General features: G+C 39.0%; 3 protein-coding genes across 3 annotated transcripts; 1 reads left to right on the top strand and 2 right to left on the bottom strand.

The window, feature by feature from the left end:
- Positions 1 to 2873: 2873 nt before the first annotated feature.
- LOC114737743 (protein ASYMMETRIC LEAVES 2-like) lies at positions 2874 to 3534 on the top strand. Its single transcript, XM_028925701.1, has one exon. It carries the CDS (start codon positions 2894 to 2896, stop codon positions 3506 to 3508), a length of 615 nt encoding a protein of 204 aa, XP_028781534.1. The 5' UTR covers positions 2874 to 2893; the 3' UTR covers positions 3509 to 3534.
- A 7086-nt stretch (positions 3535 to 10620) lies between these two features.
- Positions 10621 to 14364, bottom strand: LOC114737747 (gibberellin 20 oxidase 2-like). Its single transcript, XM_028925706.1, has 3 exons — positions 13871 to 14364; positions 13446 to 13767; positions 10621 to 10890 (listed from the first exon to the last, which is right to left on the bottom strand). Exons 1-3 carry the CDS (start codon positions 14362 to 14364, stop codon positions 10621 to 10623), a joined length of 1086 nt encoding a protein of 361 aa, XP_028781539.1.
- Positions 14365 to 18601: 4237 nt separating this feature from the next.
- On the bottom strand, positions 18602 to 19724 carry LOC114737770 (uncharacterized). Its single transcript, XM_028925732.1, has one exon. The coding sequence runs from the start codon at positions 19714 to 19716 to the stop codon at positions 18877 to 18879; it is 840 nt and encodes a 279-aa protein (XP_028781565.1). The 5' UTR covers positions 19717 to 19724; the 3' UTR covers positions 18602 to 18876.
- Between the last annotated feature and the right edge of the window lie 338 nt (positions 19725 to 20062).

Below are 20062 nucleotides of genomic sequence, written 5' to 3'. Positions count from 1 at the left end.
GCATAACAAAATCGGTATCCAACTTTTTGGTTTTTTTTCCTCCTGCCATCAACTTTTTGGTAAATCATGGCTCAACACAAGCGTAGCAATGTGTGGCTCTATCGTTCTTTCAGTAATAAATCGACTGTGTTTTTTTCACCCGCATTAAAAAAACATTGTTTTCTATCCATGTATACGAATTTTTTCTCATTCGAATAAATCTACTGTTTTGTTTCCAAACGATTTTCATGATTGTTAATAGTTTTATTGACAATGCCAATCACTTAAACTGATTTGTCGACTTTCAGTGAGTTGGTTGGAGTTTTTCTTAATTTTATCAACAGAGGGAGAATAAGGCCCAGAGATTAAAACATATGTTTAATATGAGAACAATGACTAGAAATTGTTCGGCCCATAAAAGGTTAGACCCAAGTGAATTTTTGTGGACTTAGTTCGGTCAATTATGTGATGGCCCAAAAAGGTTAACGAACTAACTGTACGAAAGATTTTTATCAGCATTTTTGAAATTAAATAAATATTATCTCTGAAAAATTAAATGTGTTTAAATAAAAATAGCGCGAAATAAATCGTTAGTCCCGAGGTGGAAGTGTGAAATGGAGGAGCGAGGACAGCGAATTGTGTGACTTTCTTCCTTTTTTTTCCCCCTTTCCGCATCAAGCGAGTTGTATTGCATTAGTTATTTGGTTAGCGTAATGGAAGAGTATGAAAGCAGCTTCAGGGAGTAACCCCGCATCATTGTCCTTACCCCCCCCCCCTCTTTTTTTAACGTTTTCCCCTCCTCATCTCATCGTTACCGTTGAATAAAAATATGAATTATTGAAATTCAATATTGCATAAAATCATTATTGTTTTCAATCTTGAGGTAATTTATAATTATGAATTTTCCAAATGAGAATTTAATTTTTTAATTTATTTACTATTTATCTAATAATATAAGCATAATTTGACAATACATTGACACTCAGTTATTTATTTTTTAATTTAACGATAAAAATGGAATGAGAGAAAAAAGAAGAGAGGAAAAAAAACGACGAGGAGAATATTCAAATCCCTGTATATTCTCGAGTCCAACTGGGCAAGTGTGTTAAGTTAATTAATTAATAATTGTAATGATATAAAACGTGGTCCGAAGTTGACGTCGAAAGTGGGGGATGAAATACTTTGAATGAGAAAATGGGGAGAAATGGAAGATAAAGGAAGAGATATGGTGGCAGGGGTGGGGAGAGCCGGGGAGGGGACGAATGTAAAAGGTCAAAGAGAGAGCGGGGGAGAGAGTCCAAAAAGGAGAGATGCTGAGCGTCCTGCGAGGAAGCAAAGTACAGAGAATAGGAAATTTGATGAAGGGTCACATCAACACAACATTACACCCCCTCCTGCAACATCTCTTTTTTCAGTAACCAAATAACTCAAACTAAATATTTATTTATAGTCGTCGTCATCCTCCCCCTCTCCCCCCCCTCCCCCATCTTCTCTCTCCCTCTTTCTGCCCCGTCTCCTTAGCCTCTGCACCTGGGCGTCACCTCCACTTCACTACTCCCCGCCCTAACTACATGTCATCTGCTCCATCATCTTTCTGTGCTCTCCCCGCTCCCCCTGCTTTTTCCGGCGACTATTGTGCATGTCACAAGACTCCCATCTCATCTCCCACCTACTAATTTCTAGCCGCTCTTTTTTACTCCCCAACAAATTTTCGGAACCCAACTGCTTGTATCATTTAACAAAAGAACCACACGCAGAAAGAGCAGCTTCCGAATACAACCCCCGTCACCGCCGGCGATCGGGATCGGTGATCTATTTGGTATTACTAGGCGTAGTACAATTTTGGAGAAACTCGCTAGACACCAAGAAAGTTGACCCAAGAAAATCGAGGCCAGCCATATTCAAGGTAGTAATAATCCCCACTCCGTCAACCGGCCAGCTGCCTCTATTCTTCTCCATCATTGCATATTTTATTCTATCATTACTAGGATCTCTAGCTCGCCACGATCGAGGAATATATCAGAATATGTACTGTAGCGGTATTTTATTTCAGCACTCTGCTTGGTTAGCCTCAAAACCATCATCTCATTCTTCTCCGATTAATCTTTACTTCCACATGTTACTTTGAAAATCTCCATTTTTTTTTTTTTTGTAATTTCTTTTCTCGCTTTTGGACTAGTATGTGCAGAGAATGAATGAAAACGATGTACTCAAGAGTGATCAATAATTAACATATATTATAATATATTTATGCGGTGAAATTCAAGCATGATCTGCGGCCCAGCAACTTTTTTCATGGGAAGCAGTGACATAAAAATTCTCTTTACGAGATCCAATCCGTCAAATCCACCGGCACCATCAATTGTATCCCCTTTTCTCCCTTTCTGCCTCCGCTCCTTTTCTCTTAAAAGCAAATAAAATACCTTAAACTCCCTCTTCTTCCTCTTCTTCATCAAGATCCTACTCTGCGGAGCCACTCCTATCTCCTGATCACTTCACCTTTCATCTCCTGGGTATTGATGAGAAAAAGTAGACTTCTTTTGTTCCATAAAGTCTTCTTCGTGTGATTACAGGTACTTCTGATCTCGCAAGACGCAATATATAACATAACTTGTTTGTCAACCGCAGCGCAAAGCCGAGAATGATTAGAGCGTCGATTCGCGTCTCAGTCTAAGCAGATCGAAATACCAAATCAAGATCCTTCAAAGCCATATAATATGTGGGCCTCAACTGCGCATGATTCCTTCCAATATTCATTATTAGTAGAATAGTTTTCATCTAGCACATATACTTGAATTGATCAATGTTTCTCTACTTTCCTTCTAATATATGTCTTACTGAATTTATCTCACGCATATCAAACAAATATTGGAGTAATTGCAGAGGAATAAAAGAGGGAGAGGGAGAGGGAAGAATGGCGTCGTCATCGAATTCACCATGTGCGGCCTGCAAGTTTCTGCGGCGAAAGTGCCAACCAGAGTGCGTGTTTGCACCCTACTTCCCCCCAGATCAGCCACAGAAATTCGCGAATGTGCACAAAGTATTTGGAGCGAGCAATGTCACCAAGCTCCTGAACGAGTTACACCCCCACCAGCGTGAAGACGCCGTCAATTCTCTGGCCTACGAGGCCGACATGCGCCTCCGTGACCCCGTGTACGGCTGCGTGGGAGTGATCTCTCTCCTGCAGCACCAGCTCCGGCAGCTGCAAATGGACCTCACCTGCGCAAAGTCGGAGCTGTCCAGGTACCAGACCTTGGGCATCACCGGCCACAGCCTCATCGCGGCTCACCACCAGGCCCAGAATATGGGCATGAACCTGATCGGCGACCACCATCACTACCACCACCAGTTCTTCCCTCGAGACCATCATCAGTCCTCCATGATCAGGACATTTGATGCGGGTAACAACTATGACGCTGGTCTCCTGTCCATGAACGTCTCTGCAAGCATAGGCCAGCTCAATCAGTTTCCGCATCAGCACCCTCGAGCTGCTGCCGGGGACGATCGTCGAACTATTGATCCCTCTTAGGGTTTCTGGGTCCTTTCAAATCCACTTCACGTAACATATGCCATAGGTAATTATTAATTTCCATTCCACATATATGCATATTTCTACTGTTATTGACTTCATGATCACTGATCCAAACAAATGCCTAGTTGTGCTATCCGTTTGTATACATTATTATGATCATCATGGTACGTAGTAGTAAATTTGAGAGCTGGGATGGATCCTTTGTCACTGCTGTTGCACTAATCCTGTGTTTTCGCCAAGAAAAGAAATAAAATGGGAGATTCCTAGACTGGAAAAAAGAATGACCTTGCTTATATTATTAATATATCACTATATCATGTTCTGGTTTATTAAAAAGATGCTGCTTCTTATAATTGTTCTTATTATTCCAATCAAGTGAACAAGTGATGATCATCCCACATACAACGATATATACAAGCTAACCAGTTTCTCATATGGTTGCTGTTATTTTGGGCTGATATGCATGCAGGTGGGAAGAATTCAATATTATGGGGAAGAAAGGGCCTGACATCTAAATTTATTAGAAACGTTCCTTTTTGCAAAGACAATTTTGTTATATCTATAAATTGATGGATGTTGCTGCGCTTCTAGTTTCAATTTCCTCCATGTCATCAAATCGATTAATGGATGTAAATCTTCTTATTACGTACGTGAATTCCAACCTTTTTTAATTATTTCTAAAATTATAGAAACTTGATAGACAGCAAAAGATGGTTGAGTCCCAACGCAACTCACTTTCATGATCCAACGCCCAGATAGAATACATGCCATTCAGCTAAATGCAATGGGCCACGCCGCTTCTCATCACTCAGTTAGATTTAGCATTGTATATAAAATTATCGGTCCTTTGTTACAGATACCAAGCAATAACTGTTCATCCCAAGCTAACTTTGGCCCTTCCTAATAATACCTATGAGGAAAGATTGGGAATGTGTGCGACCATAAAATAAAAAACTAGTATAGCTAGTATTAGATACATAAACTTTTCCTTTTTCTTAGTTCCTTGAATTGCTCCTGAGAACATCCTACAAAGTCAATGTCAATGAATAACTACATTACGAAATCCCTGCATTCATTGTACTCTATACGATGTGGCTCTGCGAAGATTAATGTACTTCATATAATATAGTTCTGCGAAGCTTAAATAGTTGGTCGGCATGAAATTATATCATTGTTTTGATTTTTTCTAACAAGAACGTTTACATATAGAGGGTCAAAATTTTAACTCGGCCCGCACTAACTAGTATTGTACTAATAACATTAAAAAGGAAAAGCAGTAATATCATGTCGAGACCTAATTCCAGTTAAAATGGTCAACATACAAAATTAACATGACAACTTGATCTGATCTTGATTGTTTAAATTGACGTTGAAAATTAATAGGTCTCTCTCCACAGCCATCACCTTCACTTCTCCGATCCACTGCCAACTCTTGAAGCAACCATGTTCTTAACACCTTTACGAGGACAGGAGCGTAGCGGATTATGGGGACCTGTCTGTGTCTATGTCTAGTGAAGGAAGTTAGAAGCAGCTTGCATGTTCCAAGCAAAAAGGGTTGAAAAAAAAGTTTAGAATGTCTTCTACGAGATTTTTTTTTGTTTTTTTGGGCTTTAAAAATCATCTAATAAATAAACATTAAAGGAGTAGGCGCGTACTATATCCCGCAGTTTATTACATGAAAGCATTTAGTCAGCACCCCAGTACTAAGCAAAAATTACTGCTGTGATGATTTTTTTTTATAAAGAAGGTCATGATTGAAATTATATTGTCAAGATGGAGGTGGTTAGTGATGATCAGGTGGGGTAGTGTCCCTAGCTATTAGGGGCATTAAGAAGTCTAGCAGGGAGCTTAGTATAGGGTTGCCTCACAAGTTTGACTCAAGCATTCAAAGGACATCTGATTGCGCAATCTCAGAGCCTGCATAGCTCAAGATATTAGGGGTGTGGCACAGGAAGGTGATTATACTTTAGACGATGATGGAGCATAAAGTTTGCGGGTGAGTTTGCATAAAATAATGAGTGCATGAGCAGACTTGAGTTTGAACGTCCGAGAGAGTAGTGAGTAAAGGCGAGGGAGAAGGAAGAAGACAGTGGGAAAAGACAAAAAGGACAGTGCGAGAGAGCGGTGGGTGAGAATTTAAGTGATGATATGATATGAGATACACTCAAACCCCTTCCGCTTCTGCCACACAAAGTAAGGCCGTTTGCACAGGAATTGTCAAAATGGGCATTTAATGGACCCAGAATCCGATGCACAGAAGAGAACACAAACCAAGCCCCCTCGGGACAGATCGGAAGGAGGGAGCTGAGGCCTCATATTGTAAAACACTCATCAGCTTACTGGTACATATAGATGGCACTGTGACTGTATGTAGCATATTGGCCATTGCAAACCAAGTGCTTCGATATCAACCGTGAGATTTGTGTTGGAGATCCCAACCCCAATTGCGCAGTTTTGCTTGCCCCTTCAAATTCTCAGACGCAGTCAAAACAACAAAATGAAAATTGAAGGAAAAGAGAAAAAGAAAACAAAACATTGCCAAATTGCATGACAATGATGACGTACTTGGTGCAATCATAGCTTTGCTTTTAATTGAGTTTGACAGTGCTGTCTCTGTATCCCTCTCCTATTCATCAACTCTGATCACAATTCACAACCACGAATTCATACCCCCCTTCCTTTTCCTCTTTTTCTGTTTTCTTTTTCAATTCAAATACTCGTGTTTCAATCAAATTTAAATAACCGGGACTGACGGGGAAGAGAAAAGGCAGGAGGGTTTGAATTTTGTAGAAAAGCCAGGAAGAAAAGTTTGAGGGAGAAGGAAAATAAGAAAGAGAAGGGATGAAGAAGGTTGGCGATATCTCCACAAAGGCACGCCTTACGGAGGCAGATCAGGAAAAGTAATATTGATAGCATTAATTGGGGATTTGTCCCTCTGAGAAAGAGCCCCACTCCACTCCACCATCCCTCTGAGCTCATACTATTATTATATGTTTAATTCGGAAGGGTATTTGCATTTATTAGACAGTGCCAACACTACGTACCTGTTCTTCTATCTGTTTATATCTGATTAATTCCATTGGGTATGAAATGAATTGGGCGACACTGACTTGACCCATCACCTTCTTCCATCCTCCTTGACTATTCTTCGTTTCTTGGAGTTTGGCATTTCACGTTTTTCCATATATTCATCCTTCAAGTTCAAACCCCACCCATGTCAATTAACCTCTTCCTCTTTCTTCCTTAATTACATGCCCTTTGTCCCCTCCTCTCATATTCTGCCAATCACACGTGAGTGACACAGCGACCTTGTGGTTTCGTACTAGGGTTTCTGTCGCACATACTTACTTCCCTGCTCTCCCTACCCTATGATGTTTATGGAATTTCACATCACATATCTTCAATTTGCTGCCCCATTTTCAAAACTGCATAGGGGTTGTTTCCGCTTTAAAGGGGCCTGATCCAATGGCTGGGTTCCCATTTTGGGCTCCCATTAAATACTAATCATACTTCAAATCTCGTCCGTGACATCTCTTAACGTTGCAGCTCTACGTTCGTTGGCTTCGGCATGGCCAAAGGAAGGATATACTCATTATATAGTCACACAGAGACACACCAGCCTTCCAACAAAGGAAAGGAACACGCAATGCCATAAGCCCAAATAATAGCCAACCTCACTTCTGACATTAGTGCTTGACACCTAAGGGAAAAAAATACCTGACAATAGGAAACGCCCGTATTCCAGCAGCTTTGGACCTAACAGACATGCGAATAGAATCTCACATATCTGCACCACTTTCTGCTCTTAAATCTGTTGCTTATATACTTTTCTCACGCCTGATGAAGTGCCAGTAGTTGTAATTTGATTAAGGATATATTTTCATCACGCCAAGGTAAACTCAACGGAGTGTCATGTACTAGATATCCATCTAGAAACAATGCTAAAATACTGAAAGACCAGATTGTGCATTTCACAAGTTTGATTGGAATCAAATTCTTATAAATAATCCAGGGCCAGAACGAACTGTGCTTCCAGATTATAGTTGGTTAACAGGGAAAAAGGAAGGAGATAATTCAGAGGGGGAGAGAGAGCGAGAGTAGCAAGTTTAATGAAGGTTGGAGATGCGGTGTTTAATTTTTCCGTAAATAATGTCAATTAGTTCTTGTTATTTTCATTTATATTTTTCGCCCGGATCTGGGTTATAAAGTACTGCTACATAGTATAAACTTTCTTGCGGTTCTAATATAAAACTTTCTAAAATTTAGAAAAGTTCATCCTAGGGTTACTGCAGTAAAAACAAAACAACGTAAAGAAGCATAGCAGAGGTGGCAGAGAAGGCATTGCTGATTAATGACAGTGATAGTTCGTGGTGGGGGTGTATTATTTAAATTATGAGAAATATAAAACTTAAAATAGGAATATATCCATTTAATGGAGAGTGCATGTGTTCCGGGTTATTAAAATCGATGGCCCACCCATCTCGTGAAAAATAACAATGTCCCATTGATCCCAATGTTCCTTGAAGTCTGTTTTTAGTATTTTGAAGCTCAAATTCCTAGGCACAGATCCAAGGATTTCTTCAGAAATCAAGTTAGGAACCAAAAGCAGGAGGGAACATGAGAATGTGTACCTAGTTATTAGTGGCATTTTAAACCTCATTAAACTTAAGACCACAATGACCGAAGATTTAAATTGAAAAGAATGCAATACAGTACGTAATAAACGTTTCTATCTCTTAAAGTCACTCCTTTATTCATACTCCTTCTCGTTTTGTTCAGTGGGAGTATTTTACTATTGCCTCCTGTCCTTGTCAGAGGGTTATACTACAAGTCATACTTCCAATTGTCTAGTGAGCTAAACCTTTTTTTTTTTTTAATTTTGGGGCAAATGTCCTTGCATTGGATTTTTTTTTTTAACTGATTTTGTCTCCTTAAGAAAGGTCATGACAATTTTTTTTTTACTTTAATTAAAAGGAAAACTTGAAAAATAATACAAGTAATTTTTGGAAAAAAATTTAAAACATATATTACTTTTTGTTACATTCCTTAATCAATGCAACATAATTGAAAGTAACCTATAATAAAATACCCAAGAAGGAAAAAAAAACAAAAGTAGCCTGTAATAATGTAATAAAAGACTAGAAGAAATATTACTTTATTGTCTCGTGTATGAGAATATTAGCCCCACAAAGAATATATACTCTCCCTTGGGGGATATGATATATCCCATTCATGGAAATAACTGTCTCTGCATGGCATTAATTGTGTCTCTGCATCAATCAAGAGCAATGCTTATCAAGCTTTTATAGAAAAATTTAAAACGCTGTTAGTTTTCTGAAAAGGAGAGGGTGACCGCAAAAACTAATAAGCTCAAAGGATCGTTTGGGCCTGATTACCTTTTCATAGCTCGACCATCACTGAATTTGGATCTTATTATATAACATCCTCAATCAGGTCCAAGAGAGTATTTTTCCGGAGTGAAAACAATTCAACTCTGAGACAAGAGAGGGCATACAATTTAAGTGAAAGAGAAATATATCAAATCAGAACGGAGACAATCAGGGCAGTGAAAATGAACTACACATGCAGGAAAACAGAAAAGAGAATAGAAAACAGAGATTTTCTACTTAGTTTAGATTTTAAAAAAGAAAAAGAGAGAGCATATGAAGAACTGGGGCAGCAAAAAATAATTTGCATAAGTAAATGACAAGACCTTGCCTGGAAAAGGCAGAGAAAATTGATGACCGAATAATTAATGCACGGTCAATAAAAATGAAGTTATTCGTTCTCCAGGTGAATCGGCAAAACAGGGAAGAGCATCTTTACACGGTGTCATGCAGTATGATTAGTGAATAAATAGCAGCTAAGACAGGCTAATTAAAATCCTGCCTGCGTTCTCTGCGCTGATTGAAATATGGGGTACGTTTTGGATATTTTGGCCCAGCCATTTTCTCGGATACCATATGACAATTTTTCATCTTCTGGGAAACCAAAACCTGATGAGAAGGGGAAGAAAAATAGTTAAGGCAGAGACTGGCAAATGTTGGTGGAAGGGGCCCAATATTGGAATTTGTCCAGATCTCTGGACTCGCATGGGTGAATGAAAGCAATACTTTTCACCTAATTAAAGGCCACCACATGATCCAATAGATTTGTTTGGCACTCAAACAAGAGACAGAGAACATCAACCTTTTCCAATCGCTCAATATGGCCCCCCTGTTAATTTGGCCTGTATAAGGACTCCACCCCGGCCCTTCATTTCCATCCAAGTTTCCTATCCTCTCGTGTAAGTTTTCCCTACTTCTGATCCTTTGTTTGGATCTCCAGTGTACGGAAGGGAGCTGCATATACCTTAGGCTTTACTTACCAAATTCTTGATTGTTCACATGATAAACAGAACTTTGTCCTCTCCATTGGCACCCGGAAGGGGCTGCACAGACGAGGCCAGAAAAGCCTCATCAAATCGGCGATGCCTCTATAGCTGCCTCTTCTTTTTAATTTTAACTGTGAAACAAAGCACTGGTGCATGCATAATGAAGTTCATATATATATGCAACTCTGGTGCATTTGAGGTAGTACCCCACCCCATCTAACTTTCATGAAAATTGGTGGCTTGCGAAACAGTTTGTGTTTCTTCGTCTTTTTCCTTGTCCTCATTCCCCACCTTCTTGCACCCAAGCATACGACAAACCTTTTGCCAGGGCTGTTATATATTTACTTATATTTTGTCTTGGTCTTGGCTAATTTTCCTCAATTCCATCCACGCTCGCAGGGACCCTCAACATGGGGTGAAAATCTGATTGAAAGGGATTGAAAGCTTTATATATGAACTGTGAAATATGGTTCCTTAATTTCTTGTTCATCCTTTTCTACTCTTATGTATCATCCTTTTAATATTCTGGTAAGCCATATTTTCAAAGCCTTCCACGTTTAAGCTGAAATGAACATCGTGATGATATTATAGTTTCATCAACAAGCATGACAGACGCAAAGATGAATGAAGATTCATATTAATACGGGTCTAATAAAACAAATATTACAAGCATATATATATGCTTCCTAGCTGACATAACATAGAGAAGAGGGGAAGCAGGAAATTAAATGAAGGGCTAAGCGGTGGGTTTGGAGGAGAGGAGCCAGGGAATGAAGTGGTGGAGAGTGGAGTGGTCGGCTCTGTGGAAGGACTGAGTGAAGAGAAGGTAATCGGACCATGTGAAGTCAGGGTACAGCCTGGAGCCGTCCCTGAGCACCAAATCCTGGGGGGCTCTCACAACTTTGTCTGGTTTGGGGCACACAAAAAATGCCATGGACCTCCTCTCCCGGTACCTCTTCACCACAGCCCTGTGTACGCAGCTCTTGTATCTCCCGTTTGATAGTGCCTGCACAACCAACAACTTCTAATGCGTCTAATGCTAATAATTAATAACTTCACTTCACTTCACTTCACACACGCATACACACACTCACACACACGCATGGCATGTAGTAACCCCTTTTCCTTCTCCATTAATCATTATAAATGTCCTCTCCATCAAATCCATTCTATCAATTGTTCACTGTCCTCTCCTCATTTCTTTTGGAATACTTGATGACTCTCAAATTTTGACCCCCACACCATAATGCACGTCCTAGCTTTTCTCTACTGATGAGCAACTCTACAAATCACTGTACATCTTTCTGTTTGAAAATATTTCAGTATCATTCAACAACCACTTCACTTATACTCTCTCTCTCTCTCTATAAATATATATACATTTAGACACAAAACAATAAATTAATCTGCGCCAGAGATGTAGAAAAGGTTGGGGATAAGCTGGTGCGACCACAAATGATTGCAAGAGGTTTACTCTTGTGGGTTCCTTAATTCTGTTTCCCTTTTGTGTGTGTGTGTGTGTGTGTTTAAATGAAAGGTCAGATTCCCCGTGGATTCTCGTGTCTTAACTAATTCTACTATTAAATTAGTTTCAAATATAATTATTAAATCCATCTGACTTTGAATTACATCATTAATTAACATGATTAATTTTGTCTGGCCGGTTTTGACATTTTGAATAAGTGTCAGATTTATGTTGTGAAAATACTCCTCCGGTCCTTATTATAAGACTCCATTTGACTTTTTATTTGGTCCTAATTATAAGACACCAATCCATTTTGTCTCTTATATTTATGTATTTTTTTCCAAGATAATCCTTCTAATAATGATAGTTTTAACCAATATACTTAATTAGCAAGGATATTTTAGGAATAACAACACTTATTTATTATAAATAACCAACTTAACTTACTTCCTTAATCTCCTCAAATAAGTCAATTGGGTTTTATAATTAGGACCGGAGGAGTAATATACATGTGTGAGTGTGTGTGTGTGTAATAGAGTAAACTGAGTCATTCAAATGTGATATCATCATTCATTAGATTAAGTGATCAGGGTAAAATAACAGTATTAGGTATACATAAATTATCAATGTAAACAAATAGGATCTAAGAATGGCATATCAACGAAGATTTCATGATTAGGACTAAATTAAACAATATCGACACATTTTTTTCCTGAAAAAAAGGGCCTGACAAAATTTTGCGGGATTATGAAAAATATACGTAGCATATCAATTTAACTTTAAAAACCTCAAACATGGGCTTTAAACAAATTTTGAAATGATAATATGTTTAAAAGATATACTATCAAAACAAAACATTCTGAAAAGGTTTCGCACAAAGGGGTTTAAAAATTTTAAAACGATCGTCTGATCGGCTTACTTCTACCAATTATATTTTTAACCGTGTAATTTATGGCATAAGCCCAGGTCTTTCTATCTAGCACGACAGATTGAAGCACACGCAATTCTTTAATTAATATACTACAAAAAAAGAATAGCAAAAGCTTCCCCTGAAAATGTTAAAGTGATTATGTTTTAGTGTTCCATAAAAATAGTTGGGCCTGTAGAAATTACATACTCTTCCGATTCTAAATATAAGACCCATTTTGTAATATAAATATATTATAAAATAGATTTTATATTTAGGATCAGAGGAGTACGACGCAGATTCACAAATTCCGAAATAACATATTTGTACAACGTCTAACACATTAGCTTCAAATCCTTTTTGTTTTAATATACCGTAAAACTTTGCTTTTCATTTTTCAATCTGTCGTACGCAAGACACCGCGCGAAAAATGGAGAAGGAAAAAAAACCAAGAAAAAACCATGCTTTGACTGATGAACCAAGACAAAGGGAGACGTCGGAGGATTTGGGCTTTTGTTGCCCCTACCCTGCTATTCTCTAAGCGTCTGTTTGGTTCAATGAAAGGAAAGGAAGGGAAGGAATTTTAATGGAGGAAAAGGGAGAGAAGGAGGGTGAAAAGATTTTAATATTACCTTATTGGAATTTATAAAAATAAAGGGGAGGGAAGAAGTTTTAATATTATCTTGTTTGGTTCATGAGGGGAGGGGAGGGAAAAATATTTTCACATGGACAATTTTACCCTTATTTTTTTAAGATATGGGCATAATGGTCACAATATGACAAAATATAGGTATAATAGTCACAACATGGTAAAATATTGTCATTTCCTTTCAAATCCTTTCAATTTTGGAGGAGAGGGAAAATGATTAAAATCCTTCCCCCTCCCTTCCAAATCCCTCACACCAAACACACCCTAAATTTTCCCAACTTCTTAAAAGCGTTTGTATCTAAATTATAACGAAATTAGGCCAATTTTAAAATATTTTTTAAAAATCATAAAAAAAATTGAAAACTGCACATTTTTTAACTTATAAAATATCAACTATTTTGTTCTAAAATTTAATGATTAAAAGAAACAAAAAAAATTATTTGAGAAGTGGGAAAAATTTAAGGGGAAGCGGTGGGCACTACTCCAAATCTGAGGTTGAATGTATGAAGAATGGGAAAGAAAGAGGAAGAAGGAATTTACCGAAAAAGTATCGCCAATATTGACAACGAAAGCTTGAGGACGAGGAGGAACCCTCTGCCACTTGTTATCTGCGAAAACGTCGAGGCCTCCGACATGATCCTGATGAAGTATTGTTAAGGCAGTTGGGTCGCAATGCGGTCCCGTGCCAAGCACCAGACCCGGCTGCTGGCATGGCGGATAGTAGTTGCATCTCATTATACACTCTCCGTCTTCAAAGAACTCCCTGTAATGCCGCCGCTCCACCCCCAGGCTTATTCCCAGCAGCTCCATCAGCCTCAACCCTAGCTCCTTCACTCCTTCACAGTACTCCTGAAATACCTTCCTGTTCTTCCCCATTTGTTTATATAAATAAAGGCTGCTCTAATACAAAATTAAAGTCACGCTACTTTTGGCTGATTACTAAGTTTAGAGTTGGTCTTACGTACCCAGCATGTTGGAGATCTTGTCCTATGTTGGAAGTGAAGAAGTCAGAGACCACAGGCTCTGAGGCATCAGTTCGGTGGAAGGGGAAAGAGAGGGCCTCCTTCCAAGGCAGGTTGCGGGAAAAACGATGAGCATGAGCACCAGAATAGCCCCACATCGCCCCAGCAGTCTTGGGAATGCTTAATTTCCTCTGAAGCGGGAGGTTGAAGAAAGCGTCCAGCTGTTGATAGGCCTCATCGATGAGACGCGAATCCACTCCATGGTTGATCACCTGGAAGAAGCCGTGCCTCGAGCAGGCCTGCCTTACTAGCTCGGCGGCATGACGGGTGGAGTCTTGGTCGCCTCTGATGAAGCCATCCAGGTCAACTAGCGGCGCTTCCAGCTCTCCTTCCGCCTCCGCCACACACTCCTTCGGCCACATGAAACTCCTTGAAACATGGGACTGCATCCCGAGCCGCGATGGCGGATCTAAGATACTAAGACCACACGAATCCATATATGTCACTCGCTAGTTTAACTAGCAAGAAACGGGAGGACTGGTTGTGTGGTAGAGCGCCAAAAGGTATGGCATGTCTTTATAGAGGGCATGCCAAATAATCGCCCACAAGCAAACAAGGAAATCTTTGAAGGAATCATTTGTTTTCAAACACAAATAAATAAGAGATTTCTTTATCTATTTTTAATATTATAAAGGAAGGGTTAAATTGCGCTGTGTTTAGGAATGGATACTATATATTTCGGCTGTTAGACGCGACTCATGCAGAGGCCCAAAGGCCAGAGGTCCCGAGATTTTGCGCCAAAAAGCTTGGCGATCGATGTGACATGAGCTTAGCCTACTGTAAAAAAAAAGGGGGGGGGGGGGGGGGGGAACGTGCACGTCATTCACTTTGTAGAAAAAGGAGGGTTTCTTTCTCCAATCTTTGGCATAAGATGCAGAGGGAAAAGATAAGGTAAGAATAAAGGCGAAGCGCAAGTGAAAAAAGGGAGGACAAATTCATATCATCAGGCACAATGACGAGGTCAGACGCTGGGGTACCTAGCTAGTATTTCGAGATTTAATTAAAATCAAGTGCTTTTACGTAATATTGGACAGTCTCCAGATATGCTCTTCATATTCTATCTCCGATTTTAATATAAATCTAGTTATTTATTAGATTTAATACTAGACATAATACCTCAACCCACTTTATCTTTTAAACTTATAATTCTTTTTCTAAGTATTCTTATTGATTACAAATATTAAAGAGTTTCCAGATAATCATAGTTAAAAGAATATTTTAAAAAAATTAAACTCGTATTTATTATAAATAACTAACTCAACTGTTTTAATCTGTCTAAATTAGTTAAATAGTTTTTACATTAAGAAAACGGAGGTAGTATGTCTGTAATGAACATTTAATTTGCATGTTCAGTTTCATCACTTTCATGTGCAGAAGCAAGTGTGGTCTGGGTAAGGGAATCGAAAGTAAGAACCAGAGTCACATTATGAGAACGCAAAGTTTGGCCAGAATATATTACAAATCGTATCTGTAATCTGTAATTTAATAATAACCCTAACATTAATTATATTAATTGTCAAAGCACTAAGAAACAAAACCATAACATAGTCAATATATTCTCCACCGCGATTGGTGCTCGTGAGCCAATAGTGCGTAAAACTGCAGAAGATATTTCAAATCGAATGGAGAATAAGGACACGAAATCTGGCAAAAAAGAACGGGGACACGAAAAAATTAAGAATGTGAAAAATCACCAAAACAACAGAATCTAAAAGCCCACGATATCGTCCTCACTCCCAAATCTTGGGACACTGTCATCTTCTACATTGGATCCTCATTATCTATTTATCAACTTGTTGCTATCTTCGTTTCAAGACCCTTCTCGTTATTTTAATATAAGACTCTTTGTCTTAATAAATTTCATTAAGGATAATTTCGAATATTTAAAATATCGATCATGTGAATTTTAATTTAATTCCTTAATTATGTAACGTTGTTAATGAATCTTATAATAAAAATGGAGGGAATATTTAATAAGAAACCGAGAAGGAAAACAAGCAGGCCGTCTGTGGATAGAATTTAGGCGTTTGGTTGATCACAACAGCTTTGCATCACCTGATCAATGGCTAGCATGTTTCTATCAAAAGCTTTCCGCATAATTATATGATGATATTACAAAACAATCATTCATGGACAATTCAAGAATGCCAATATATGCACGCCCAACTTAAACCAAACGGAGCTACATATATTATTGCCCCACACGATTTCATGTACCTTTTCAAATCCGTACACTGTATTATGCAATATGAATCATTTAATTAAACCATGTGTATGGCATATATACACATTTATTTTCACACCTTCAACAAAATCATGAACCAACAATATAATTCCTTTGTAATTTGCTAAATAAATAAGGAACAGGAATGAATTAATTAACTATTCGGTAAAGAGATTGATGGGATGGGGGGCATCACCACTGGAGTGATACTGGCCGACATGCCTCCACATGTGCTATCTCCTCACTAACACTGAATCCAAAAACATCATTTGATTCATTTCACATCCGATCCAAATCTCATCACTTACTAATAATCCTCCTTCAATTCCCTCATCGGCGTAGCTCTATTTCTTGTTCATTTGCCAAACCATAAAGCACCCAACCTTTCAATGCGTTAGTTATGATTCCACGCGCATCCTTACGTTATTCTAATTCATTGCTCATCACCGTCAATCAAAGCAATCTCCCTATCTTCAAATTTTTTTATACGATATTCCCTTTATTATGATTTAGTGAAATGATGGTTTTTGGACCACTCTAGAGAGATAGCAACATAAAGAATTGAAGCGACCTCCAGTTTTGTAAATGTAAATTAAATCAAATTCCTTTTTCCTCACAATTAAAAAGGATTGTCGACTAATAGATGCGTCTATACTCAATTAGAAACATGATGACTCCGGAAAACTAGAAGCTCAATGGTACATTATCTGAATTCGTATTTTCAGATTCCTATGCCAAGTCTGGATTGTTCTAGATAATTTATATTGAGCTTTGACATTGATCAAGTAATTTATGACCGAATTTCTATTATTCACAATTGAGCTTCTAAATTTTAAGAATGGTTATTTTTTCCAGCAAGTAGATATATATATATATATATATATATCTTTGGTTCATAGCTAGCAACAGTTCTCTTTAATCATTACGATACTTTGGGCCTTCGTGTTTAAAACTTGACCAGGTGCTTCGACATTATTGTCTTCCTAAAATGATCCGTGACGTCATTTTCCCTGCGGGTAACTTTAGGAGATCCACTCATGATTTGCGACATTATCGATTATTCAACCTTGACTTCCTTGAATATCCCACTGGGAAATATGAGGGGGCCTCAATTATCAGTAGTCTTCGACATACATGATTCTACGCACAAACCGATTCCAAATGCTAATTATATTAGGGTTAAGTTATCAATTCATCTTAAAAATTTTCACTCGCGAGCATACCGGACATTCAAAATTTTTCTGAATATAAATTTACCTCAAATTTAAAATCGAAGAAAAAGTATCTTATGCTGTTAACATTTTAATAATAGGGGGCAGCATTACATTGCTATAATTGTAAACTTTCAAAATAAATTATACTCAAAAAAATTTGAAAGTGTTCAACGCTTTTGAGTAAAAATATAATTTCAGAGACAAATTTATACTCTATTCCATTACATTAGCCCTTCTATTCTATTCCATTCATTGAATTACACTGTATACTGGAAGAATTAATCGAAAGAAATCAGTACGGGACTAACAATCAATTGAACAATCAAAGCCATACAGGTTCATTTCAGCTGTTGCTTTGTATGCTGTGAGTAAATCAAAGGTTGAAACGTGCGTACGGAGTATGACATTATGGGTCGAATCGATCTCTCCTTCTTGTTTGATTCCCGTTGGAATGACCCCGACACTAATACCGCGCATATGAAGAAAGATTCATAAAGGTTTGGGCGATAGATTTATGGAAGCAAACCTCAACTGATTAATTTGAATCAGTATCAACGCCGGCTTTACGGGTAATCAATCTAATTAAGAGGTTTACGATGAAATGGATATCGAAGGTGTAAAAACATGAATCAGAATGCCAATAGAGATGGAAACGAGACTAATATTACTTGATACCCTGTGCGGTGATATAACTGAAGTTTTTATATAATGTTTTATACGGAGGTACTGTAAGCCCGATAGAAAATAACTCTTCCAATAATCTCTCGTTCATATCAACTCCAGCTCAAACACATGGTGCATATTGGAAGTACTGCTAAGTATTACATGTATCCTAACAGAAATTTAAATCTTAATTCATCGTGTTTTAAGAATTTATTTTTATTATTATTTTAATCAGATTCAACCCCCGTTAGTTTGTACTGCTGTTTCTGATATGATGGAAATCCTATGGAAACGAGAAGCATCTCCAGCTGGGGCTTTGGTTGTTGGACATTAATGGTTTAATGGAACCCCATGGGCTTGAAGGCCTTCGTTTTTTGTTACAGAAGGCCCAATATTCTAGTTGTACGCAACTTATTGTCTAACTATGTTGGGCCTCACGAATCAAACTCACTGGTGCTCCAATGGATTAGCATTCCACGGCCAGGCCCAAACCACAGCTAACCTCAATTGGGCCCTTCAGGCCCCAAAAAAAAAAGGCGCTTCGGTCATCATATTATAAAGCACTTTTAAAAAATATCTTTCACTTGATATTATTTTCTTCCCCACAAACATCCCCTGTATACCATCACTACAAGCACGCATCCAATCGTAATAATAATAGCTGCAAAGACCACACTCCATCGACCTTCCAAACTTCCACGATTTAATCCATAAAACCAATAATTGCTGCTTTAAAAAGAAAAATAGCAAGCCCTAAAACCAAAAATTGTTGCTTTCAGATTTCAAGTATGAACATCAAAAGAATATATGAAATATGCAGCAGCGGGGCACGACATGCTCAGAGTTATCTACAAGAAGATGAAACAGTCCAAGGATATGAGAGGATTGTGAATGTCCTCCATCATGGCCGCCCCCGACTCTATCTCATGCTTAGATTCCACCACCTCTTTCACCACTCTTTCCTCTATTTTGAAATCGCAATTCTCTCTCCGCCTCAAACCCTGCAAACTCTGGTTTGGACTCGCCGCTCGCCTATTCTCCCTCCGCATCAACGACGTAACTGACTGAGAATGGGCTTCGCCATTAGCCTTTGGACCCATCGTTCGCTTCGAGAGATTATTGCTACCTCCGTCAAATCTACGGCTCGGCGAGGGTGACCTCAGCGTTCTGTTGGGTACATTGCACGGAGAATTAGGCCTCTCTGGTTCCTTCCGGAAACTCTTCTGTCTGGCCAGATTAACCGGGGAGCTAGACCGCACTCTCTTCAGCGGCACGGACGGTCCGACACTCTTCTGCGGCGGCTTCAACGTGGACGCAGCTGTTGATGGGTTTGTTTTGCTAATCTGAGATTTAGTGGGAGCCAAGGAAAGAGAAGCTTCCTTGAGTGAATTGATGCGAACGATATGGGGGTTATCCTTGTAACAGGACCACAAGAAGTCATTGGAGAATGACCTGTCCTTAGAGGTTAATGCGGACGATGAAGACGCACTGGACAAGGAAGAAGCGGAGCTGATGGTGGAGTTCGAAAAGGCAGGGCAAGTGAAGGAAGAGGCAGAAGAAGTGGGAGAAGGAGGAGAAGGTGAGGTTTTGTTTGAAGTTGAAGTGACAAGCTTGTCTTCGACGTGATTGGACGCGGGTAGAGGAAGGGAATGCTGGTCGGGTCCGCATTTACTAATACAACAACCCATTGTGAGGAACAGGGGCTGAGAACCCGCGCCGGGGGGGGGGGGGAATTAAAACGGAGGGGATGCCGTGGAAGGAGACGAAGAAGAAGATGGGGTATCATTATATGGCGTCAAAAGTTGTGTTTGAAATTAAAAGAAGGGAAAGCGGGGGCGTGAAATGGGGTTTTCACTTTTGAAGAATGTGGGTTCAGACTCGAGACGTTTGAATTGGGTTGCCCGGGGATGGGTTCCGTTGGCCAACGGCTACGCACATAGTGGCAGCGGCGATAGTGATCATGACACCTTTCGAGCGCGTGGAGAGTGGAGACGAGGAGGTGGATCCCTTCCAGCCCAGTGAAGGATCCGTATT

This window comes from Neltuma alba, unplaced genomic scaffold, assembly GCF_004799145.2.
Source record: "Neltuma alba isolate B1F8T4 unplaced genomic scaffold, ASM479914v2 tig00013496_pilon, whole genome shotgun sequence".
In the NCBI taxonomy this organism is placed as follows: Eukaryota; Viridiplantae; Streptophyta; class Magnoliopsida; order Fabales; family Fabaceae; genus Neltuma; species Neltuma alba.
Note: the sequence above shows the minus strand (reverse complement) of the source record. Positions and strands in the feature narration are given on the sequence as shown.